The sequence below is a fragment of the Mesoplodon bidens genome (assembly GCF_964165515.1).
Source record: "Mesoplodon bidens genome assembly, chromosome: 8".
NCBI classification, from domain to species: domain Eukaryota; kingdom Metazoa; phylum Chordata; class Mammalia; order Artiodactyla; family Ziphiidae; genus Mesoplodon; species Mesoplodon bidens.
In genome coordinates this window covers 61626077-61651661 of record NC_138165.1, presented here as the reverse complement: position 1 = coordinate 61651661, position 25585 = coordinate 61626077, and the positions used below count along the sequence as shown (strand labels likewise).

The following is a 25585-nucleotide window of genomic DNA, read 5'->3' as shown; positions in this document are numbered from 1 at the left end:
TAATAAGTCATCTGTGTTTAGTGATACTAGCTGGCAGGAGGTCTGTTAGGACTTAAGTGCTGCCGTCTTCGTGGTCTGATGCAGCTAAGATCTCATCCAAAGGCCAAGCAGGTCCTCTAGAAAGTTTCTTGCCCATTTCTTTCCCTTTTAAAGATTAGAAATTGTCGGCGCTCTCTGTATTCATCTTGGGTGATGGAAGATGATAAGAATTCTATTAAATGTAAAGTTATCAGTTGGTTTTTTTATTTAGGGGCAAATCTATGAGTCCTGTTGATCTTGGAAAAATATTTTTTAATTCTGTCCAATTTATATAGGGACCCAGGACATTCAATGAAACATTTATTAAATACCTACATGCGACTAGTATTCCGCTAGGTACTGCAAAACTCATATCCATTTTGCTTCATGTGAGGCCTTTGCTGAGCATGGACAACACACAGGAAAGTGAGATGCAAATAGTCCAAGATATACTGTGTTTTACATCAAACTCCAAATTAGAAAGTAGGTCCTGGCAAGGAGGTTGTGAGCGTCCATCTCGTAATAGTGTGGCTTAGTGCAGAGAGAATGTTCCAGGAATCCTTTGGCATTGCTGCAGCCAGCCCTGTTAGGAGGCCAGCTGCCTCGGGCAGCGAGGCAAATATCTTTTTAAGTCATCAGTCTGTTCTTGATGCTCCAGACACACAAAAGACATTAGAGGAACAGCATCAAATACCAACGGCACACACCCAATTCCAAAACACACAGGTGTTGAAAGTGATTGAAGAGGGAAGACTATAATGGTCAACCTCCTCCGTCATAGACAGAGATCAGTCTCCTGCCTTGGGTTTATAAGACAAACCCAGATAAGCTAAAAAAAACAAAAAAACAAAAAAAAAAAACAGACAACTCCCAAACCAAAGCTTTAGGTATAAGCATGTAGAGTTAGAAGCATCTCACGCATCCCATCATTCATTCTATAGCCTTCCGTTGAGTAGAAGCCAGCCTCACGTAGTGTACATATAGGCCCCATGTAATAAAAGTCCAAGATTTCAGGAGTTAGGCTCCTGCCAGGCATCTTTACTCATCAGGGTTTGTTTTAGTTATCCAAATTAAAATTAACACCAGTAAAACTCCAAGTTAAAAATAGAGTCACAAGCTAGAGATGGTCAGTCAATTACAAACAAGTGGAGGTAGCCAGAGCCTTCAAGGCAAAGGTTTCTCTGATGAGGGTGGCCTGTTTCTCCCTGCTGTGCCTGCTCAGGGCGCTCTCACCTTTGAATCCCAGCTCTGTCCCTCTTGTGGGAGCTGAACCTTCCCCAGCCCCAGTTGTCAGTGTGTGTCCCTCCATCCCCTCCGCCCCTCTCCTGTAGTGACCTTTGCAGTGCTGCCACCGTCATCCCAGCTGTTTTCTTTCTTTCTTTTTTTTTTTTATTGAAGTTGTTTTTCAGTGTTGTGTTAGTTTCAGGTGTACAGAAAAGTGGTTCAGTTATTTATATATATATATATATCTAGTCACTGTGAGGATCGAATGTTCCTTGAGAGCCACATGAGAATCCAGAAGAAGGACACTGTTTCTGGGATCAGTTTGTATTTTACTTTGTGGTCCTGGCCCACGCTCCTTCCACCTTGCCTCCCCTCTTTCTTTTCTTCCTCGTCTAGACAAATAGTGCTGATCTCTGATGTGAAAATCATCACACTAAAATGACAGTTTACTGTTGCTCTTCCTGGAAAATGCAATCTGGTGTTTGCATTCTTTTTTTCTGCAGTATGCATTGATGTAAAAATAATTGGAAGATGGACTTCCTCCTAGTGGGGAAAGGAAGAAAGAAAGTGAATCAGATGCTTAAAAGTCATTGCCATCATCTGATTCTAAAATGCGGGCTCTATCTTCATTTACTTTTATGCTTATTGGTCCAGTAAGAGCCATTCAGAATTATTACTGATACATAACAACAGAAAATAGTGCTTTTTCATTGGCCAGTCATGAGTTAAATTTACATCAGTGTTTTGAGAATCAGTGATGAAATAAATGTAACCAAAATCAATAAATTCTGTTTTAGTATTGATTCCTTTCTTCTGCTTGGTCATTCTTTATGTACTCCAAAACAATGGTCAGAAGGCTTTTTCTGTAAAGAGCCAGATAGTAAATATTTTAGGCTTTGTTTGGCCATGTGGTCTCTGTTGCAGCTACCAAAGTCTACTGCTACTGTGTGAAATCAGTCATAGACATACAGAAACAACTAGGTTTGGCTAGTTCAAATAAAACTTTATTTTTGAACACTGAAAGTTGAATTCCATATAATTTTCACATCACAAAATATTCTCCCTTTTTTTTTCTAACCATTTAAAAATGTAAAGAACATTCTTAACTAGAAGGCCATACAAAAACAGGCAATAGACCAGGTTTGGTTGATGCTGTTCTAAGGCTTTTGTGGAATAGCCAAACAAAACATTTTCAGTTTCACTTCTTTTTGAGCTCCGGGACAAAACAATAATGCCCTCTTATATCAAATACATAAAAATCACCACTGCCCGTTGAGTGAAATTCTAAGCTTTACCTAAAATCACATACTGTAGTTAGTTGATGAAAATCTTGAATAATTGTGGAAGGAGACAGGACATGCCATGTGCTCTAAGCAGAATAAGACCTCCGTCTCAGTCTGCCCAGGCTGCTGTACCAAATCATCACAGCCTGGGTGGCTTATAAATAGCAGAAATGTATTGCTCACATTTTGGGAGGCTGAAAGTCTGAGATAAGGGTGCCAGCATGGTCAGGTGAGGTCGCAGACTTCTCATTGTATCTTCATACAGTGGAAGGCGCTAGGGAGTTCTGTGGAATTTCTTTTATAAAAGAACTATTCCTACTTATGAGGGCTCCACCCTCGTGCCCGTATCACCTCCCAAACGCCCATTTACTAATACCACCTCCTTAGGATTTCAGCATATGAATTTGGGGGGACGTAGTAACCTCTAAAAATGGTAGTTCTTTATTTCTTCCACAGTTGTCCATTAGGCACCACTGTATGCTCAGCCCAGGCTAGGGGTCCAGCAGTGACCATGGCAGTCTGCAGTTCCAGCTTTTGGGAGCTTTTTATTTCGCTGGTATTTGAGCATCTTTTGTGATTAGTCAACTCATCTAGAGCAGATTGTATGAGCTTTGTGATGGCTCTGGCTCAGAAGTCACATGTGGGGATGTTTGGTAGACATGCTAGTGTAAAACCTCTCAATTCCTGCCCAGTGGTGTTCAGTTTAAAAGATTTGTCCATCTTTGGTGGTCCCTGAGGGGGTTAGAGCTTTTGTTTCTTTGACTTTGGGGTCAAGGTTGTAGTTTTACCCATGGCATCTTTTATCTTTCAGGTGCATGCTGCGTGTCCTGGACTCATTCGGCACAGAACCAGAGTTCAACCATGCCAACTATGCCCAGTTGAAAGGCCACAAGACCCCCTGGGGCAAGTGGAATCTGAACCCACAGCAGTTTTACACCATGTTCCGTGAGTAGTTGTGTCTCACCTCTACTTTCCAGAATGCCGCCAAAGACAAATGGGAAAAGAAATGAGGCCACCATGTATTTTCACTTGTGATTCCCAGAGCCCTTAGCTGTAGAAATGGGTGCTGTGGAACCTTTTTCTTGGGAATAACTGGATGTTTTTAAAAACCGGAACTGAAAGGCTATGTGAACATTTTGTAAAAAGCCTTAGAAATGTTCTGGAGAAAAATATTCAATATGAGGTATCACTGGAAACCATCTGGGAAAGGACTTTGGATGAACTTTGGCAGGCAGTAAACATGCTTCATGCGACACAGACACTGTTTAGGGTCCACTTGATGATTCAAGAGAGATGAGGTCTTCCATGTGCATACATTTTCCAAATAATTAAACCTTTATTATTTAAGCATCAAACTTTGTAAAGAAAAAAAAGTCAGTCTTTTCAAAATGGAACGATTTAAAACTGTTTCATACCTTACTGGCTTCTTAAACCTTGGGCCTAGGATGAAATCTCACCCTCTCTTGCTCACGTGGTGTCCATGTTGCCACGAGCAGTGATTATTTTGTAAAGTGATGTAGTGGACAGGCTAAAAGTGGATGAACCCGCTGGCCCCAGCTGTAGCCTTTCAGCAGTTTTCTGTGTTCCTTTCCCACATTCGCCATTTCTTGTTGCTGCCCTCAGTCTACCTGCCCGTAGCTTCATTTCATTTATAATTAACTGAGGACTGTGAAGCCTAATACCGAATCCTGTAGTATTCATGCCAAAAATGAATTTATTGTTTAAGTCCATAGACCTTGGTGATTCCCCTTGTTGAGATGAATTCCTGTTCTGGAAATGAAAGGTCCCCCGAGTTAAACAGTTCATTTGGACACTCAGAGTGCAGATTTCCATTTTCCTAAATTATCGGAATAATTTTAATCCAGAGATTTCCATCCTAGAATTAGGATCTGAGCTGCGAATCTGTTTCCTTCTTTAAGACCCAAGGCCCTCTGCCGTGCCTTTTCCCCATGTACTGACCCTTCCCCCTCACATGCAGCCACCTGAAGGTGACCTTTTGTCGCATTCAGTAAGTACAGCAGTGAACACATTGGACTAATCCTTGCGTGTGAAGTATGAGAAGGAAGGATGAATTAAGAAGGGCTGGGCTTCCCTGGTGGCGCAGTGGTTGAGAGTCCGCCTGCCGATGCAGGGGACATGGGTTCATGCCCCGGTCTGGGAAGATCCCACATGCTGTGGAGCGGCTGGGCCCATGAGCCATGGCCGCTGAGCCTGCGCGTCCGGAGCCTGTGCTCCGCAACGGGAGGGGCCACAGCAGTGAGAGGCCCACATACCACAAAAAAAAAAAAAAAAAAAAAGAAGGGCTGTGGCAGATGGGGACGTGATTTTAAAAATCGAGTCATGTTTAAATGTTCATTTTAGCTCAGAGCAGTGTTTGAGAGTGTTCTGTATGCATCCTAGACATTATTATTACCGCTCCTGGAGCTCTGTCATCCTATTGTAGCCTGTCACGGGGGCACAGTTCAGGGGACAAACTAATATAGGGCATGGTGGGTGACAGGTGGCTGGCAGCATGGTGAGACATGGCTAGAGTTACCTTTGGATCGACATTGCTGTGTAACTTTGAGGGCCTGGGATGAGGTGACACAAAATAACCTAAGAAGTGGCTTGTGTGTTACTTCACATACATAAAATGTTAGCTGTGTCCAAAATGGCCAACATTACTTAAATGACACGGTATATCTATGCCCTCCGTGGGATGGTATTTCCCTATATCTGGGGCGTAGAAATAGGAGGCTTTTCCAGAAAGAAGTTCTCTTTTAGAATGTTGGAATTCAGAGTCCAAAAGAACTTATTTTTATTCTCCATGAATGGAGGATTTCAGCAGTGTTGGTTGATTGAATTGAAATCAATTCACTGCTTACAATATAACTAAAGATGGAAAAACAGGTTAATTCTTGTTAACCCGGGAAAGGGATAGATTCTTAACTGACTCAGAATTCAGCAGGAATCGGGGGCAAAACTGATACATTTGTCTGCCTAAAAAAAAAAAAAAAAGAAACCTGTATGGCAAAATCAGCAACACAGAAAAATAACACCATAGCAAATTGTGTTGCAGAGGATTAATATCACTAATGTATAAAGAGCTTCTAAAAATTGAGAAGAAGACATTCCACAATCCAGTAGGAAATGGGCAAAAGCAGTTCGGAGAAAAAAGAAATGTATTGCCCCCAATATATGAAAACATGTTAACCTCACTCATGATAAGAGAAATGCATTTTAAAACTGCACCAAGGGCTTCCCTGGTGGCGCATTGGTTGGGAGTCCGCCTGCCGATGCAGGAGACACGGGTTCATGCCCCAGTCCGGGAGGATCCCACATGCCGCGGAGCCGCTGGCCCGTGAGCCATGGCCGCTGAGCCTGCGCGTCCGGAGCCTGTGCTCCGCAATGGGAGAGGCCACAACAGTGAGAGGCCCGCCTACCAAAAAAAAAAAAAAACCTGCACCAAGATCCCATGTCCCACATATCAGATTGGCAAAAATCTGAAAGTTTGCTAGCGCAGCTCTTCCTATGATGAGACTTAGGGAAAGCAGTGGGAATGCAGCCCAGCTGGCACTTGCCCCTGTGCAAGGGGATTTGTCACTGTCTAGCATAGCTTCCTAGACATCCTTCCTTTGACAAGGTCATATCTAGGAATCCATCCCAAAGATAAGTGAGCAAAGGTCAGACAAGGCCATTTATTGTGGCACTATTTGTACTAGGAAAAGACTGGCAATAACCCAGAGGTTCCTAATAGGGGACTGAGTGAATAATATGGTCTATTGATAGAGTGAAGTCATGTGTAACTGTGCAAAAGGGCTGAGGGAAGACTCCACTCTCTGGAGGGAGATGTCTAGGATATTTTAAGTGATAAAAACCAAAGTGCAGGAAGGTATGTGGAGTCACTCCCTTCTATATAAGAAGGGTATGGGGGGAGGGAAGTGTGTGTCCATGTATGAATATGCTTGTGTTTTCAAAAGAAACAATGGAAGAATAACAAGCTAATAAAAATGATTACCACTGGAGGAGGGTTTGCAGGGACAGGGATAGAAAATAAATGTCTCTTTTTTTTAATTGAAGTATAGTTGTTCTACAATGTTGTGTTAATTCCTGCTGTACAGCAAAGTGATTCAGTTATACATACAGATACATTCCTTTTTATATTCTTTCCCATTATGGTTTATTACAGGATATTGAATATAGTTCCCTGTGCTAGATGTCTCTTAACGTACTTTATTTTGACTTTGGAACCATATAAATGTTTTACATAATTTAAAAAGAAAAAAGAATTCACTAAAGATTGAAAAGAGATCAAAAAATGAAACAACAGATCTGTATCAGGTTGGTGCTAATGTCTCACACAGATAAAATAATTATTTCAAGTGACTTTAAAGCACAGTCTTTGGACCATACAGTTGTAGTGGGGAATATTTATATTGTTATTTGAAACTATTACAGTTATACTGTAGGAACTACAGTTTGCAGTATATAGGAGGGGGAGAGTGTATAAAGAATTTAAGTAAAGATTGTATAATACTCAGCTTGAATAGGAAATATCACTATGAACTTACATTTTCTCTCTGAAAAGGAAAGGTTTCCTAACTCTGTACTTCGAAAAAGATCAAAAGTAAAGACAATCCAGTGACAGTGAGTATCCTTAACACTCAGATTGCGATTTCCTAAGTACCTTTCCCACTAAAGGAACCTCTTTCTAAGATAAATAGGTGATTCCAGGTCTAGGGCAGGAACCGTTAAAGATGGGACATCTTTAATGTGGAAGCAAGGAAGCTAAGAAGGACCCCTGGGGTGGAGTCAGAAGGACACAGGAGCCAAAACTGGGGTAGTTTGAGCATCAAAAAAAATAATGACTGCAGTGGATTGGACTCAAATCAATGGAAAATAATCCATGAATCCAGAATGATAGTCCAAACAAGAAAAACCCAGAAAATCAATCAAATCACCTTTGTGAGTTGCTAAGACACTGACTTCATTACTCTGAAAAATAAATGGAAAGAATCCAGCTTTGATCGTGCCTTTCTAGGACAAATTGTATTTGAAGATAATCAAATAGTTGATGAGAGAACGTTGTTAATTATGGGGAAATCACAGCTAATAAATGCAAAAGGAATGAAAAATTAGAAAATCAGCATTTTATAACTCCTGATGAGACAGTGGAGCCAGGTGGGGACCATCAGTGGTGGCAAAATCCATCAAGTAACAGGGTGATGGAAAATTTCCTCGTGGCTAAGTCCGGGTCCAGTCTAACTTGGTCGTTGCCACAGAATCTTCCTTTGGGTAAGTGTGACTATTCTCACGGCCTGAAGGGGAAGACCATTCCTTTGAGTAGAAGATGAAAAGTGTCAAAAGTGTGCCTATGTCTTGTCAGTTTTTAAAAAATGAAACAGATTTACTAGTGCTTAATAGATGGGCTGATAGTAATCATTACATAATTGACGTATAATGTGCACATACACTGTGGGTGTACTTGGATTGTTTTCTCTTGATGGGATGCACAAGGAAAAGTTTGGAGACCACAGAAGTAGTGTTGTACTTGTAGAATCAGGTTGTCATCAAGTCCGGCTGTCTTATTATGGGATTACCAGTGTTCTGACAGGTGTGCAGTACAGGGAGAGGGTGGAGAAGGCTGTCTAGAAAGGGCCCAGCAGGAGGATAAGGAAAGAGAAGAACGCACCCACACTGTTCCTGAAGCATGTTTAGGTGTAGGGAAGTGAGACAGATGCTCCTGACCAGGTTGATGCTCTTGAATATTCAGAGAGCACTTCTCACTTTAAGGCTGCTTGTATTTCTCCTCTAACTCATTTCCTCACTAAGTTGGTAGAATTTCTACAAGCTGAAAAGCCTGGCTTTTTTTTTTTCCACTGTTCTGCCCCAAATCTCAGAATTTCACTAGAACTATCCTCTCTGTGTATTCTATTTGCATTTGGGCATTTTTGTGCGTCAGCATAGACTGTTCCCAGCACCTTCCTAAGCAGCTTCTATAGGGACCAACCGAGTGGTCAGACAACAGTAAGGACATTTAACTAGATCTTTGAGCGATGGTTTTTTCCAGGAAGCTGAGCTGAGAAGTGCAGTTCTTCCTCCATCAGGGCAGGCCTCTTGTTCCTTTTCCCTCTTGTCCATACTCTAGTGTCGCTTCTGAGCTGGGCACTGAGACCCTCCTCCTGCCCCAGAGCCAGCTCTGAAAAGCTCAGCATGGACCAGTCTATTCCTCTTCAAAAACCACAGTGCCTTCCCTTTGCCCATGGGGTCAGGTCCAAAGTCCATAGCATAGCTCTCGGGCCCCCTGCCTTCTCTCCCCTACCACAGCCCTCCCCTGGCCTCCCCAACCTCACCAGACAGTCTGCTGGTCTCTGAAGGTGCCACCATGATTCCTCACCACCTTTGCCGCCTTCATATCACCCTTATAGCAAAATTTTATTTTTCTCTTGAAGTCTCTATTTAAATGACTTCCATCTTTCCCATCAAATTAAAAAAAAAAAAACCCTATTATAAAAACAGGGAAAGCCTTCCCAAGGAAAAAGGCCCACATATCCTAATGTAAGCATTATTATCTTTTTCAGGGGTATATTTTTGCATAGTTATAACACACATACTAAAATTTTATATCTGCTTTTTTTCCATTTACTATATCAAAAAATATTTTCAAGGTTCAACTTTTGAAACCATTGTTTCCAAGGCTGTTTTATATAGTCTATCAAGTGGACTTTGTATTTATTTGGGGGTACTTTTGCTAATTCTTGTTGAGAATTAATTGTTGCTTTTTCTGGGCTTGCCAGGGACTTGACCCTATATTTAGGCATTATTTCAGTCAACAGCCTTTAATCTGCTGTGCGTACTACTTTTTCTAAACTCCTGAAGGAGTTTAGAAAAAATAAGGTATTCTCTTATTTTTCTCAGTCCCAAGCAAGGTGCATCATACCCCAGTAAAGGAATGAAAGGAATCTGCCCACACAGAAAAATCAAATAGAGAAGACATCTGCCTGTACCATTTACAAGAGAAAATAAAACCCTGAAGTTGGTGTCTTGCACCTTGAATTATCCCGTATTTGGATAGTTCTAATTATCTGCCTGACACCCTCTTCCACAACGTCATCAGGCTTATGTAAAAACATCAGTAGTGGGAAAACATCTTCATCTAATTGAGTTTTTTCCTGTCTTGCCCTGAAGACTGTGGCTGAAAGTAGCAATAGCAGAGATTACCAGATTCCTCATTCCTCATTTCACGCAAGCTGCATCTAAGACTTATATTTACCTCCTGTCATTGAAAAGTTTCTGTAACGTTTATTAGTTTGCTTAGCAACCTTGCTGTTCATACCACTGTAATAGAACATTTCCTATTTTCGAGGCAAAGTCTGTTTGTACTGGTTTATTTTTACTTAAGTAATTTTTTTAGTCCTTTTGAGAATTTGCCTTCTGGGTGGCTCATATTGTGTAATTATAGTCCGGTCTGGGAGACACTCAGTGTTTCTCGATACATGTAGAAATTTGGGAGCTGTGATAGAGTTGAATGAGGAACAGACTGGGGATTCCGGAGGCATTAGAGCCTCCCTGTTTCACCTCCAACCCCTTTGCATTTGTTATACCATCTGGCCTCTGATGTGCTTTCTTCTGTAGGCTTTTAGGTCTCCCAGGGTGCCAAGTTCTCTCTGACAGCCAGGCCATTGCATGTGCTGTTCCTTTGTCTGGAAACTGTGTCCCTCGCTCCCCCGTCCACCCTGCTCACCCTCCAGGGAGGTGTCCTGTCCTCCAGAAAGCCTTCCCTCCCTGAGCCTCGCGCTCCTGCTCCTTTCCCCTCCCCCACCCCACACCTGTGTGCCTGCCCGGGTGCCACTTCGCGATCTCCATGAGCATCATCACTGCTGAGTCCTCAGTCCCTGAAGTTGTAACATCACTGGTGATAAATATTGGTTGAATTCAGAATAAAGAACAGGGCTTCCCTGGTGGTGCAGTGGTTGGGAGTCTGCCTGCCGATGCAGGGGACGCGGGGTTGTGCCCCAGTCCGGGAAGATCCCACATGCCACAGAGCGGCTGGGCCCGTGAGCCGTGGCTGCTGAGCCTGCGCGTCCGGAGGCTGTGCTCCGCAACGGGAGAGGCCACAACAGTGAGAGGCCCACGTAACACACACACACACAAAGAATAAAGAACAAAGTAGACCCAACCACAGAATGGAGTTAATGAAAATGTAAGTAACATCATGACACTCCTGTGCCCACAATGACGTAGCCTCTCACTGTAGGGAAAGATGAGTCACCCCAGTTGCCTCATGGCCTGGAGTGGTCTGGCCCCACTACTCCGACCCCGTCCTCACCTCTTACTACGTGTCGTCTTGCTCACTACTCTCTAGCCTCCTTACTGTTATTTGGATGGGCCAGGCACACTCCTACCCGAGGACCTTTGCTTCAGTTGTTCCATCCTCCAGAACATTGTTCCCTTAGACTTCCATATCCCCTCCTTCAGGTCTTTAACTCAAATGTCACTTCAGTGAGACTAACCCTGACACCCCTACCTTTTTTAAATGCAACTCCTTTCTCCCCCAACTTCTTATACCCCTTCCCTGCTTTCTTTTCCTCTATAACTGTATTATCACTTAGCGTTTATGCTTCACGGACTTTTGTTTATTTTCTTTTTTTCTCTGCTGGAATCTGAGGATAGTATTAGTAGGAGTTTTGTCTGTGTTGTTCATTGCTGAGACTCCAATATCTTGAAGAATATCTGGCACATAGTAGGCATTCAGAAAATACTTATCGATTGAATTAAATTAAATTGAACAATAATGCCTGTTCTAGTTTTAGTCCATGCAACAATGTAGGGAAGGGTAAGAAATGTACAAATCTAAGATTACACTGTAGCACAGGGAACTATATTCAATATCCTGTGATAAACCATAATGGAAAAGAATATATATTAAAAAATGGGGCTTCCCTGGTGGCACAGTGGTTGAGAGTCCGCCTGCTAATGCGGGGGACACGGGTTCGTGCCCCGGTCCGGGAGGATCCCACATGCCACGGAGTGGCTAGGCCCATGAGCCATGGCTGCTGGGCCTGCCCGTCTGGAGCCTGTGCTCCACAACGGGAGAGGCCACAACAGTGAGAGGCCCGGGTACCGCAAAAAAAAAAAAAAAAAAAAAAATGTATGTGTGTGTGTGTGTGCGCACATGTGTATAAACTGAATCACTTGGCTGTACAGCAGAAATTAACACAACATTATAAATCAACTATACTTCAATTTAAAAAAAATCTAAGAGTATAGAAGCTTCTTGAAGCCAGTGGACTCATGTTACTCTCCCTTGTCTTCCCACAGAAATGATTCACATGGTTGGGTTTTCAAGAGTTGTTCAAATCATACTGGTGGTCATTGTCATTGACATTCTAACTCTTTGAGTTTCTCCAAGGACTTGGGGTTTGCATCCATGTTTATTTGCGTGATCAGATGGGAATAGTGGCTTGTAGACCAAAAATTTTGCCTGACAAAACAGGAATTTTTGAAACAAGCCAGTTTCCTTTCATGCAAGTGACAAACGTGTTGGCTTCAGCTGAGGATCCTTGGCTTCCATGTACGACTTTATTTTCAGGGCCTGACAAGCAAAGGCTTTATTTTCAGGGCCTGATAAGCAAAGGAGCTATTTGTGATTCAAACAGCCTTTTTGGCCTTTCACTTGGACCAGGAGGGCTCTTGCCTTTTACATCTGTGCTGACCAGTGAGTAACAGGATCAGCCTTGTAATTCCTTAAGTCTGAGACTCAGCCTCCAGGAGTGATGTTCTTCTAAGGGGTCCATTCCCTCCTAAATTGCTTTTTGACACTTGAAAAATTTACTCTGGTGTGCCTTCTGTCAACAGTTCAGATGCTCATCTTTTCAACTCAACTGTACATAATAGTTTCCCTAGCCTGTATCCCAGCCTCCTGTTTCTCAAAGAGCCTAGAATCACTACCATTTGGGAAACAAAATCAATTTTGATGAAATTTGAAGCAAAACATCACTATGTGCACTTTTTAAAATCAGATGACTACTTGTGTGATGTAGCTATTTTTCAGTAGAGTTTTTTTCTGTCATGTAGGTTTCATCATCACCAGAATCAGCATCAAAATTGTGAATGCCGTGAGTGACTGCAGCCAGTATTCTTCCCTGTTTTGTTATGAAATTTTTGAAATATAAAAAAATGGGAAGAAATGTAAAATAGAAACCCAAAGCCTAGACTCCACAGTTAACAGTTTGCTTTATTCTATGACCTATCCATCTATATGTTTATCTTCTCCCCATCTGTCAATCCAATTTTTTTTTCCTTTTATGCATAAAAGAACACTTAACCCTTAGATGTTTCAGCATGACATCATTAACTAGAGTTCAATATTGGTCACCAAATTGTGTTTACTTTTTTTTTATGTACAAAACTGAATTATTTTATTTAATTGTTTACTGTCTTCCTCCCTGGCTGAATATAAGCTCCATGAGGGGAGCTTCATCCATGCTTATCTTGTTCACTGGTATATCCTTAACTCCTAAATTGTTGTCTGGCTCATAGTAAGTGCTCAGTAAATATGCCGAATGTTGAATGAATGATGATACTGAGAAACCTGTGATGTTAGAATTTTAAAAGCCTAGATCACTGATTTGTTTCCCTTCTTCCCAACATCTACTTTGTGACCTAGATAAGAAGATATGTTCATTTATCTATTTAATAAATATTTATTGAACATCTGTACTACATCAGGCCTGAGCTAGGTTCTAGGGTAGAGTGGTGAGCTTCCTTAGCTAATGATGAATCCTGAGAAGAATGGGCTTTGGTTTGGGAGCTTGTGTGCAAAGAACATGATGCTGGAAGTAATTCAGGCATGACCTCTGCTGCCTAGTGACAGAGCTCTGCCTACAAAGTCAGTCACACCAGGTAATGAAGCATTCCTCATTGACTTAATCAAAAAATATTTCCTCCGTTCCTACTGCTGGGCTCTGGGCTCCTGGAAGTCGGAGGCACATAAAACATGACTCAGTCCTCAAGGAGCATATAGTCTTAAGTGGAGACAGTGATGTGTGATAAGGACTCTAACTCTTCGTGGTCTGAAAGAGCAGAAGAAGGGTACTCACCTCAGTCCTACGGAGTCAGGGGACCCTTCAACTAGGAGGCGATGAGAGCTGAGACTTAAAGGCAGGAGGAAGTGATAGATATGCCAGACACGTGCCAGCATGAGATAAGATGGAAAAACATGGCATTAAAAACCCCGGGTAGGGGGCTTCCCTGGTGGCACAGTGGTTGAGAGTCCACCTGCCGATGCAGGGGACGTGGGTTTGTGCCCCGGTCCGGGAAGATCCCACATGCCACGGAGCGGCTGGGCCCGTGAGCCATGGCCGCTGAGCCTGCACGTCCTGAGCCTGTGCTCGGCAATGGGAGAGGCCACAACAGTGAGAGGCCCGCGTACAGCAAAAAAAAAAAAAAACACAAAAAACCCTGGGTAGGTCATGAAGAAGAGATATCCGTGGAAGGGTGACCTGGAATGACGGGTATACTTGGGCGCTGCTTTCTGCTGAGGGAAGTGAAGCTTTTCAGCAGGAAACTGCCATAGTCACATATTTGTTTCAAAGAATACCTTGTCAGGCAACACAAAGGATGGATTGGAGTTAGGAGGCAGTGAGAACGGGATGAGGGGGCGAGGCTGGAGGTGTGGAGACTACTCGGAAATCCATTGCAGAGTTTATGCAGGTGCAGTGATATTCGATAGTCATTGATTTAGGTAGTCAAGAATTGTAAACATCCTAAAGTGGTAGGCTGTATTAGACAGGATTTCAGTCAAACTGGCTTGGTCACAAGGGTTTGTTGGCTCTTGTCACTGGGAATTGTTAAAACCGGCTTAAGGCAGAGCTGGATTCAGGGCTTGAAGGATCTCTTTACTCTCTCCCTATCTCGGCTTTGCACGTCTCTGGATTGGCATCACTCTCAGGCAGGCTATCCTCACATGGGCACGGAGATAACATTTGCAGCTCTAGACTTCTACCCTGCCAGCTTAGTAACCGTAGCAGCAAGATGTTGACTCCAAAAGTAGCGCCCTCATCATGGAGCAACTGTGATAGGCGGGACATGGATGGTCAACCCATCTTTCACAAGTGAGCCTTGGTCAAGTCAAGTCCTGTGGATCACGTGCCCATCCTTGGAGGCATGGGGAGTGAGGGAGATAAGGGGTCAGGACTGGCACAGTTCAGGCCACCCGAATGGAACAGAATTGCATAGCTGGTGTGGGAAGTGCAGCTAGTCACTGAGGGATGCTGGCAGACCAGAACCATGGGCATTCCATCCTCAGTCTAGGCCCTGAGGTATTGTGCTGCTTTAACAAGTAGTGATGAGCTATGGTTATTACCCCAGAAAGATACCTGTAGCACTTGCTGTAAGAGAAAAAAGAAATTAACAAAAGATCCAATGTTGTAAGACCCAACTTTGGTTTGAGGATTAAAAAGGATCCATGAGTCTAGAAAAAAGGAGCCTAATAGTGGTTATTTCTAGGTGGTAAAATGATGGGTGACATCATTCTTTCCTTATACTATCTTTCTCTATTGTCTGAAAAAAGTTATACACTGAGAATGTGTTTCTGTTATAACCAGGAAAACCGTTTCTATTTAAAGAAAAACTTATCTATTGAAATTTTGACAAGATTTGATGAGGTCAGAACTAGGAAAGGGGAAGAGGACAGAATGAGGTGATGGCTTTTGAGAAGCTGACATCCCCTGGACTTGGTGAATTGGATGGCGGTGAGGCTGCAGAGGGAGCCCAGCCGGCTCTGCAGTTCCTGCCCTTGGTGACTAGGTGGCATGGGGGTCCCCAACACTGCAGGGCCAGCCATGGTTAAAGGCTGGCAGACATCTGTTAGAATGAATTTTGTACTTCTTAAGAGACGTTTAGAACTGACTGGTTGAAAAATCAGACCTAGGAGAATTTATGCTGTTGACTTAATAAAAATTGTGAATTACATTTCAAACGAGGACATTATAACTGCTTGGTAGATATAAAGTAGTTGGTAAGCTCCTTGGAGGCAGAAACTTACCTGTATGTTGTAGTTCCTCAATACCTAGCATATAAATGTGGTTCATAGAACGAGTGCTCTAAAATGTTTGTCACTGAATGAACTATTCCAGCTAAACTAACAGTAATTCTTAAAAGAAGTCATTGCAGGAGTCAGCTCAGGAAACTCACCAACCTGATTTGGTTTGTAATCATTTGTAAATAGGTGCTTTCCAAATACTTAAAATAATGCTTTTCTTAATAAGAAAAAAATGTCCTAAAATTCTTTAAACATCATTACTAATGTTTAGGAAATCCCTTCCAGTTTGTACCACGTAGAAAAAATCAGCTTGCTTCCATATACATATAATATAAGTTGCTCAAGAAGCTGAGGAAAGTCTCTCCCTCACTCACTGTCTCTCTCTCTATATATATTTTTTTAATTAGTCTTTTATGTGTATTTTGGTCTACCTTACAATATTATTTTCCTCCAAAGCATGCTTACCACTCTGGTTCACAGAGTCCAGAAAATAAAATATTTGGACTCTGAAGCTGTATATTAAAGTGCTTTAAGGAGCTTGGGCTCTGGAAACAGCTGGTCTGGCTCTGAATCCCACCATTGCCATTTCCTGGCATGTCAACTTGGGTAGTTTAAGTAACTCTCCCTTTTCTCATCTGTACAAACATGTTATAAGGTTGTCATGAAGATATAAAGAAATGGTCACTATAAAGCACTCAGATTGTCAGTTATTTAAAAAAAATCACATTTGTTTACCACCTGGGTTGGAGTGATTTCCAAAAATACAAGATTTCCTGTGTCTCATTTATGATGGGATTTCTTTGATTTACCTTGAAATGTAAATACCTTCCCTTTGAATACCCTTCCCACAGCTGAAGTCTGTGTTCCCATCTGAAGGCAAAGCAAAAGACAAAGCTTGGCCGGAGGGTAGGTCTCCACAGAAAGTTCCTTTCAGATCCATCAGCCTGTACTTTCGGCTTTTGGTTTATTATAAGCAACTTTAGGAAGACTTGTGTTCAGACCAGGGCTCGTGATGGGGATAACACCAGGAAGGCACCCAGCTGCTGGCCGGCTCCTTGGAAGTAATGCACACCTGCTCTGTGGGTACTTGCGAATCACCTGCCGGACGAGTCTCAGCTGAGCATCCCCTCATGTCATAGACAGTCAGTGTCCTGTGGGTCCAGTGTGGCCTGGGAAGAGACATGGCTGGTCTGCCTGCTGCTCTTGAAATGTGGCAGTGCGTTTCTAAGTGCTACCTCTATTTTTCCTTAAGTCTCACCTGAGCTTCTTAAACCGCTCATGCAGGTTGTCGGTCCCCAAGTTTAATACTGCAGACGAGAGAGAGGAGTTGAAATAATGTGTGTAGATGAAAACTTAGAGGAGAGCTTGTATGTGTAATTTATTCTTCATACAGTGTCCAGATAGTCAATTTAGTACCAAATGATAGTCATAAAATGGTAAAACCTCACCATTCCCCACAAGTTTTTTTATTATTTATTTATCCCTCCCTCCTTCCCTCCCTTCCCCCCCTCCTTCCCTCCCCCCTCCTTCCCTCCCTCCCTCCCTCCCTCCCTCCCTCCCTCCCCCCCCTCCCCTCCTTCCCTCCCTCCCTCCCTCCCCCCTCCTTCCCTCCCTCCCTCCCTCCCCCCTCCTTCCCTCCCTCCCTCCCTCCCCCCTCCTTCCCTCCCTCCCTCTTTCCTTCCTTCCACGCCGGGTCTTAGTTACAGCATGCGGAATCTAGTTCCCTCACCAGGGATTGAACCCAGGCCCCCTGCATTGGGAGTGCAGAGTCTTAGCCACTGGACCACCAGGGAAGTCCCACCCCACAAGTTTTTTGAGTAGATTATTAACTGCCTCTCCCTCTTATTGTTCAAGCTGTGGGGAACCTTTGACACAAAAATATAAACAGATACGAGGTTTTTTTTTCTTTTCTGGGTCCTGATCATTTTATTTTTGAACATACCTTAGTATATGATGTATTTTTCTAACCTGTTAAGTGTTTTAGGTGCTAGATTATTTCCTTTTTTAAGACAGGCCCACCTAGAGACTAGATAACTGAACTGCAGAAACGAGTATCTAAAGCATGGAGCTTTAGTCACCACATAAATTTTCTGAAGATAAAACCACAATTTCAGAGTTTAAAGTGTCCGATTCTATTTCAGAATTTCTACGACGAACCAGAAGTTTTAAAAAGAGATTTCTTGAGCTGCCTTATCAACATTTCAAATGCACGCAGGCTCTCTTCCCCTCCCCCAGACCCCTTCAAACCCCCTTCCCGCCATCTCCTCCAAAAGGAAAAAATGAAAGCAACCATTGCCTCTTGTTGGCAGTAGAACTTATTCAGTAATTTACTTTCCAGCCAACTGCAGCCATTGCCATTGCCTCTGGGCACTTGTTCAAAAACGCCGAAATGAAATAACAGATTGGCCAGACCACACACGACTCCGCAGACACAACCCTATTATCTCCTCATCTGTCACCCCCATTAGGCAGCAGCCTGGGAGACGGGATGGTGATCACGAGTATTTAGGCATCTCGTCACGTCCACAGCTCACAGCTCTCCACCCGGCTTCCTGGTTCATCTTCCTGCGGGTGCATGAGTGGGGCCCGGGCCTTCAGATCCCTAGAGCATATCTTTAAGGGCTTCTGTCCCTGCTTCCCACCTGGGAGAGTCCTGAGAAAACCAAAACAAGACACAGGAACCAGCTTCCTCCGGTTGTCCATTGTCGACCACCCACCAGTGAATGAATAGGGCACGGCAGCGCTGTGTGGATTTTACTGAATATCCAGTCTCTCTCCACTTAAGTTATTTTTAGTTGTTCTATTAAGGTCAGAGTCGAGCCGAGCAGTTGCTTCATTTCATATTGTGAGGCCTCTGCAGGCTTGGTCATCTCCTGCAGAGCAGATTTCTCTGGCCAGATGACTGGATAGGAGAGGAGGGTCTGTGTTTCCTCGAGAGAGACTCATTTTCTGTTTGTGGCCTTCTGGTGAAATTCCTTTCTAAAATTATAGACACAAGAGACAAATGTGTGAGAAGGGTATGGGCTTGCTTTCTCCCTTGGTCAAGTGTTAAAATAGAGAAGTTTAGAACTCAAACAAGGAGCGATCCAAAGGAAAATGCGTCTTCTCTGCCAGAGTAGTGTATCCTGGAGACTAGACACGGTTCCTTAGGGTGGTTGGCTTTTGAGGGGGGCGGTTTCCCCTCCCAGTGAGCTTCACCTTTTATTCTGTCTTCGTCCCATCCATCCGTTCAGTACACAGCCCCAGAATTACATCTGTCATTAGTGAGTGATTCTTGGAGGAGGTGCAGGGTTGGGGTGATGTTGCTTGGTTTTGCCCCCCGAATCCCCTTGTGCCCTCCTGGATGGTGAACACACAGCTGGAGTAGATGAGAGCAGCAGGGTCCATTGACCCTCTTGGGGACCATGGATTCAGCCCTGCTCTCTACAGATTTCTGGCCACTGGTTGGTACAACCTGGATGAGGGAGACAGTAGCCTTGGGCTGAGGAAACAGGAAGGAGGGGAGAACCCAGCTGAATGGATTTTAATTATTTTATTTTATTTTATTTTATTTTATTTTTTTGCGGTATGCGGGCCTCTCACTGCCGTGGCCTCTCCTGTTGCGGAGCACAGGCTCCGGACGCGCAGGCTCAGCGGCCATGGCTCACAGGCCTAGCCGCTCCGCGGCATGTGGGATCTTCCCGGACCGGGGCACGAACCCGTGTCCCCTGCATCGGCAGGTGGACTCTCAACCACTGCGCCACCAGGGAATCCCAGCTGAATGGATTTTAAACAGATGGACTTTCCACTGAAAAAAGCAGGGTTGGGGCTTGGGTTAATCCATCCTGGAGAGGATTGTTCTCCGTGCAGGTTGAGCTGGGGCTGGGTGGGAGCAGGCCACCCCTCGCTCCTCCCAGGTAAGAGAACAGGGTGAAATGAAAACCTTGAAATATGTTTGAGACAGCTTGCATGACATTTGTAATTGTTGGTGTTTCTTCTTGCTGACTGAATCCTAACTGCCCTGTCCCATCCTTTCCACACCAGCTCACACCCCAGACAACAGCTTCCTGGGGTTCGTGGTCGAGCAGCACCTGAACTCCAGCGATATCCACCACATTAACGAAATCAAGAGGCAGAACCAGTCCCTTGTGTACGGCAAAGTGGATAGCTTCTGGAAGGTGAGTCAGTCTGTGCGTGCCTCTCGCTCTGAAAAGAAGCTTGTTGCGTAATTTAATTTAACTTTGATCCAGGGAGTAATCAAGCCAAGTGCCCACGGCTTGACAAGGTCTGCTTAGAAGTGAAAAAGAACATGCAGGGATTTGGGCTGATTGGCATTGGGGCGTCTAATAAAGGCTGTATGTACCTGCTCATCTGTACAGTGGCTGCACAGCAGTGCCCCTCACTCTTTGCACTTTGGAAGTGATGCATTCCGGCTCCTTTCCCATCCTCTGCTTGCTTCCAGAAGCCAGGGCCTCACAGGGGCTGGATACCTTTCTGGAGCAAAGCATTGCACAAGGAGACCCTTTGCCAAGTGACTCATATCCTCTGCCCTCTGTGAAATGATTTGTAAAGGGAGGAAGCTCCCTTTGCCTGGGGAGGGCAGTGGCCCTTGCATCCTCTTGGCTGTGGTCAGTGCTGTGGTCAGTACTCCACTACGTGGGAAAGGGAGATGCCTGCCTGGGTTGACCACAGGCAGTTTACATGGGGACATCTTGGTTGAAACAACATTCTCGGCCACAGGTTTTCCAAGAACACTGGACTGTTGGGCTCTGCAGGGCCCCTTGGTCCTCCTGGGTTATTTATTTCCAGGCCCCATCTGGGGAAGGTATGAGAGAAGAGGAACCAGATTGGGGCCTGACCTGTTGACATGGCATGCAAGTCTTTTTATAAGGAAAGTCCGCCTTAGTGTGCAAATTTTGCAGTATTTTGGAGGACGTGTTTGTACAAGATGGAACAGTCTCCAGGACTTCGAAAACGTGCCTCTTCCTAAACATAAAAGTCAATCACTTTCTGGAATGCTCAGGAACTGTGCTCTCCTGTTACCCTGTCTCCCTTACTTAGGAAGTTAGAAATCTGATCACTGAGAGAGCACACATGATGTGCAGGTGAAGGATTCCTTGTTCTTGGTTTTCTGACCCTGTGTTCAGAAATGGGAAAACATTGCCACCCCCTCTGCAGTTCTAAAATGCTAACTATATGGAAGGGACAACACATCAGCCTATTTCCAGGGAAACTGATTTATTTCCAGATAACTATCTTTGCTATAAACAACTAGAATCCTGTCTTAGTTTAGTACAGTGGTTCTCCACTGGGGACAGTTTTATCCCCCAGGGGACATCTGGCAATGTCTAGGGACAATTTTGGTTGTCATGATCGAGGGTGGGGACCCTGGCATCTACTGGGTAGAGGTCAGGGATGCTGCTAAACATCGAACTGTGCACAGGCCAGCCCCACAGCAGAGAATTATCTGGCACAAAATATCAGTAGTGCCAAGCCTGAGAAACTATGGCTGGTTAATAAGATTTATTTCCTAATATATTATTCCACATTTTCTCCTCTCAAGTAGAATAAAATCAGTTGAGATTATAAGTGGTTATTTAAGATGTTCCCATGAATTTATATCTTTGCTTCCTTTGTGTCAAAATCAGCCCTGTGTGAACAGAGCATTTTTCAGCTGACATTCAGGTGAACTTGGGTTGAAAAGGGCACCATTGGATGTTCTCATTCTCAGCTCCGTTGTAAAGAGAATGGATCATGGCACTGGTTTTGGGAAGACTTGGGCTCTTAAAAAAAAAAAAAATTGTAACTCCCTTCTCCCTCCTGTACCTGTTCAAAAAAATTAGTTTTCATGTCCACGTGGACTTGACCTTGAAATTATACACTTCTGTTTTGGACCCAAGTGCAGCTTCTTCCTAGGTGCTTCTGGCAGCTTTTTCAGTTTCCCTAGAAAAATAAAACAATAAATTGGTTCTGAAGGCTTTTTGGCCAGCTTCTTTTGGACAAAGTAATACTGCCAGTAAAAGGATGATTTTCTTGATGCCAGTCAGCATCCCAAAAGTATTAACCGTGTTGGCCCAAGTGGTTTAGGGTTGGAAATCCCTCTGAAACCCAAGTGACCTGACCTTCCCCATGCTGTGCATCACTCAAGTATTACCAAAGACTGAGTAAGTGGTGAGTTTACATTAGAATCTGTTTGAATACCAAACATCTGGGGTGTTGTTTCCATCTTAATACATTATTATTACTCAGCATTCTTCCCCAAAAGATGAAAAATACTGTAAAGTTTTCACATCAGTTCAGGACATCATCTCAGACTTTTGAACACAGCACAGTATATGAGAGTTTAGTTTCTTTCTTCAAGACTTCCCCATCCCGTAGTACCTAGTGCATAGAAATCAGTCACGTTCAACACTGACTTTAGCTAGCAGGAAGGTTGGTGTATTTTTTTCCCAATCTTTTGCCCCATTCTCTCCTCCCACCCAACCAGACGTCCTTGGGAAGGGGAGCAAGACTGTCAGTCCTGGGAGATTTGGGATTGCAGCAGGGGCATGTGGGCTGGCACAGCTTTGGACCAGGTGGTTTGGGCGGTCCTCCCTCACCCTCAGGTTCTAGGACTCACTGAAATTCTGAAGATAGCTGCTATGCTGTTACTCCTCCTCCACTTCCTCCCCACCTGCCGAGGCACGTGATTGGGGAATGCCACCCCATGACCCCTCCACCTTCACCGATTGGCCCAGCGGGTTGTCCTCTGACCCAAGGCAGCAGGACATTGCTGGTTGGCTACCATGATTCTGGCTCAGAAAGCCAAGCTCGATCAATGGGATTCTTCACTTGACATTGGAAAGTAGAAGGGCAGTGAGCTGTGGGTGCAGAAGTCAAAAGGATGTGTCCAGAGGTGTGATGAGACCCAAAAGCCTTCCAGGAGTCCAGTGATGAGGAAGCAGGACTGATATGGAAAGGGAGAGGGTGTTGTTGAGAGGATGATGCAGCAGAGCCATAGGGAGGAGAGGTACCACCGTGAGAAATGTGGGGTGCTTTGCAGGGGCCAGGTAGGAAGGCAGACAGAAGCCACCCACGCAGCCTGGAGAGAGAGAGAGTGTAGTTGCTGGAGTTTCTGGAAGCTTTCTTTTTCCAGATCATACATGTCTATCATACTCTGTTCCCTTCTAATATCCTGAGTTGTTTCTGTCACTTATAGTCATATGAAGGGTATCTTCTAAAATATGTCTTCCCTGCCTTCCAAATGCCTATCAAGAAATACAGTCTGTTAAACATACAGGCTAAGGAGGAGTGGGCTAACTCTTCAACTCCCCGCACTGGTCCCCAGTTCATGGCTGAGGTACCCTGTGGTCTTGTCCTCATGTTATAATACATAGTAGGGAGGTGGCTGGGAAAGAGGGGACCTTACTGTCTGATTCCAGAACCCAAAGATGCATACTTAGGAAGCATCACTACCCAAGACCCTGAGCATCAAATGGGATGGCATACAGCCTGATTCCAAGTACAAATCTCTTTCTTAGCCCTATAGCCTACGGTTCTAGGTTCTCCCTATCTACCCTGCTGCAGTCCGGTCATTGGCATCAGCTAACACATGTGCCTTGAAGGAGAGAAGTCTGTCCAGTGTGGCCGAATTCAAAGTCCTTCAACATCCTGTTACCTTAAGTCATCAGGGAGTGAAAAATTAGGCAATTTTTTAAAAATAAGGGGTTTTGAAAATTGTAGAAATTAGAAGTAATTGAAATCTTGCTTAACTGTATTCTTTATTTCCATTTCTTTAAAAAAAAGTATCCTGAGCACAACTGATGCTTCTATTGATGGTGGGTCAGCATTTTACATATTTATGAACCCACCGTGATGTTCTTATTACTTCTTGATACACACCTGCTGCTAAAGTAACTGTTCTGAAGGCCTTGCTTTGAGCCCCTCCAGGGAATAAGCATAGCTGCCGAACCACAAACTGGAGTTCCGACGTTAGCCTGCAATTCACCAGTGTGAGAAGTAATGAACCACTTTGAGCCTTAGATGCCTGACCTGGGAAATGGGAGCAGTAACAAGTACCATGTAGAGCGGGGCTTCTCAGCCTTCATAGTGCATAGGAATCACCTGGGATCTTGTTCGAAGCTGCTGACTCTGATTTAGACCTTCTGGGGCGGGGCTGAGATCCCGCATTTCTTGAAAGCACCCAGGTGATGCACAGGTGATGCTGATCAAAGCACAAGACCTTGGGATGTTTGGGATGGTGGAGAGTGCTTGGCCCTGAGAAGCTGGCCAATCAGTGAATAAACAATCCCTTTTTCCTCTTTACTTTGGCCTTCCTGCTCCTCCTGTCAGGCTGCCAGCTCTTATGTCACTTTTTTACTCCTCATACCACCTGATTGCAGTCACCCCCAGTCACTTCGCACTAAGCACATTTCTGTACATTTGCAAACATGGCTACTGCTAGTCTCTGGTGCCTGGCCCCTTCGAGTGGGGCAAACCTGTGGGGAGTAGTGGACTCTGAGAGGAGGTGGGAGGCCCAGTATCTTCCTGGTCATCTGCCGTCCTGGTTTGTACAGTTGGTGCCTACTGGGCAGTAGGGTGTAGTGGTCAAGAACACAGACGTGGGTTCAAATACTGCCTCTGCCGCCCCTGCCTGATCTTGGGCAAGTTGCTTCACTTCACTTGGCCTCATTTTTCCTGGGGATGATGGCAATGCGGTTTCTGTAGTGATTAAATGCAATAATATGTGTAAAGTGCTTAGAAAATGGCCTGGCACAGAGTCAGTCTAAATAAATATTTGCTACTATTATTAATATCATTATTGGGGTCAGATTGGAAACATAGAATTGATGGGGATGTGAATTTGGGGATGTGCAGGGTAGAGCCTGTGGGGAACTGGCAAATACAAGCCTGCGCCCACATATTCAGATTCCAACTTTGAAACTCTGGCCCCTGAGTGAAAAATGTCTTTGTAAATAAAGTTTTACTGGGACATAGCCACACCTGTCCATCGCCTATTGATGCTTTTGCACTAAAGTGGCAGAGTTATATAGTTGTGATAGACACTGTATGACCAGCAAAGCTTAAAATGTTTATTATCTGGCCCTCTATAGAAAAAGTTTGCTGACCCCTGAATTACACCATGTCCCACGTAAACCAAATCTCTCTGGGAGGACACATTTGGCCAACAGTCCCTGTTGGATCTCATCAGGGGTCTTTTTAGCTTGTTTTGGGGGTTCTTGGTTATATTCTGTATAATTCAGGCCGATGGATAAGCAATCCATGGAAAACGAAGTGTGATTTTACTAAAATCTTTGTTACTGTAAAGACAGAGGCCCCAGCCCTGGGCCTGGCACCTCTTAGTAGTAGGCAGTCATCAAAGGCTACCACTTATTCTACAGCTAACACGTTGATAATAAAAGAGGGCCTTATTAGTGCGGTGTTTACGCTTCTCTGAGCCTTTCACAGCCATCATTTAGGGAGGTGCATGATTCCTTCCGAGGAAGCAAGGGCAGCTGTTACCTCCTTCACCATGCTGCTTTCTAGAGGAGAAACTGAATCAAGGAGATGGAGGGACTTGGCCGAGGTTCTGCAGCCCATGGCATGACAAATCCAGAACTAGGATCAAGGTTCTGGCCACCACCCCCTTGGAAACTTGCCTCCCTGCTGCCACTTGCTGCAGGAGCTGTTCTGTGCCCCTCACGCCCACCCCCATCGGTGAGTCCATGCTTAGAGCAGGATTCAGAAGTCAGGAAGCAAGGTCTGCATGTGTGACTTAGGTGCACAGCAGGAACCCTGGACAAATACGGGTATAACAGGTAAAACATTGCTCCTGGGTGCTCACCACACAGATGAGGAACTCAGCAACAGCCTCGCAGCCAGTTCTGCAGAGGAAATACACCTGATTTGAGCACTTCAAGTGTTCCTGGCCCCGGACCCCAGGGTCCTGGCTTGCCCCAGTTCTAGCCTGCCCTGGCAGCAACCAAAGTCAGCTAGTCTCACCTGAATTTAGAAAACTCCTTTCTACCTAGATGACAAAGACTGTGTGTGTTTTTTTTTTAATTTACTTTTTTTATTA

The 25585-nt window shown here is 44.3% G+C and overlaps 1 protein-coding gene across 5 annotated transcripts in view; it reads left to right on the top strand.

The window, feature by feature from the left end:
* Nucleotides 1–25585, top strand: part of MGAT5 (alpha-1,6-mannosylglycoprotein 6-beta-N-acetylglucosaminyltransferase) — a 374514-nt gene that overhangs the window by 250536 nt on the left and 98393 nt on the right. For all 5 annotated transcript variants that reach the window (XM_081243158.1, XM_081243161.1, XM_081243160.1 and 2 more), the window contains 2 exons: nt 3337–3470; nt 19573–19706. In XM_081243158.1, the coding sequence (XP_081099284.1) occupies nt 3337–3470; nt 19573–19706 (268 nt within the window). The remainder of the gene's footprint in view (nt 1–3336; nt 3471–19572; nt 19707–25585) is intronic.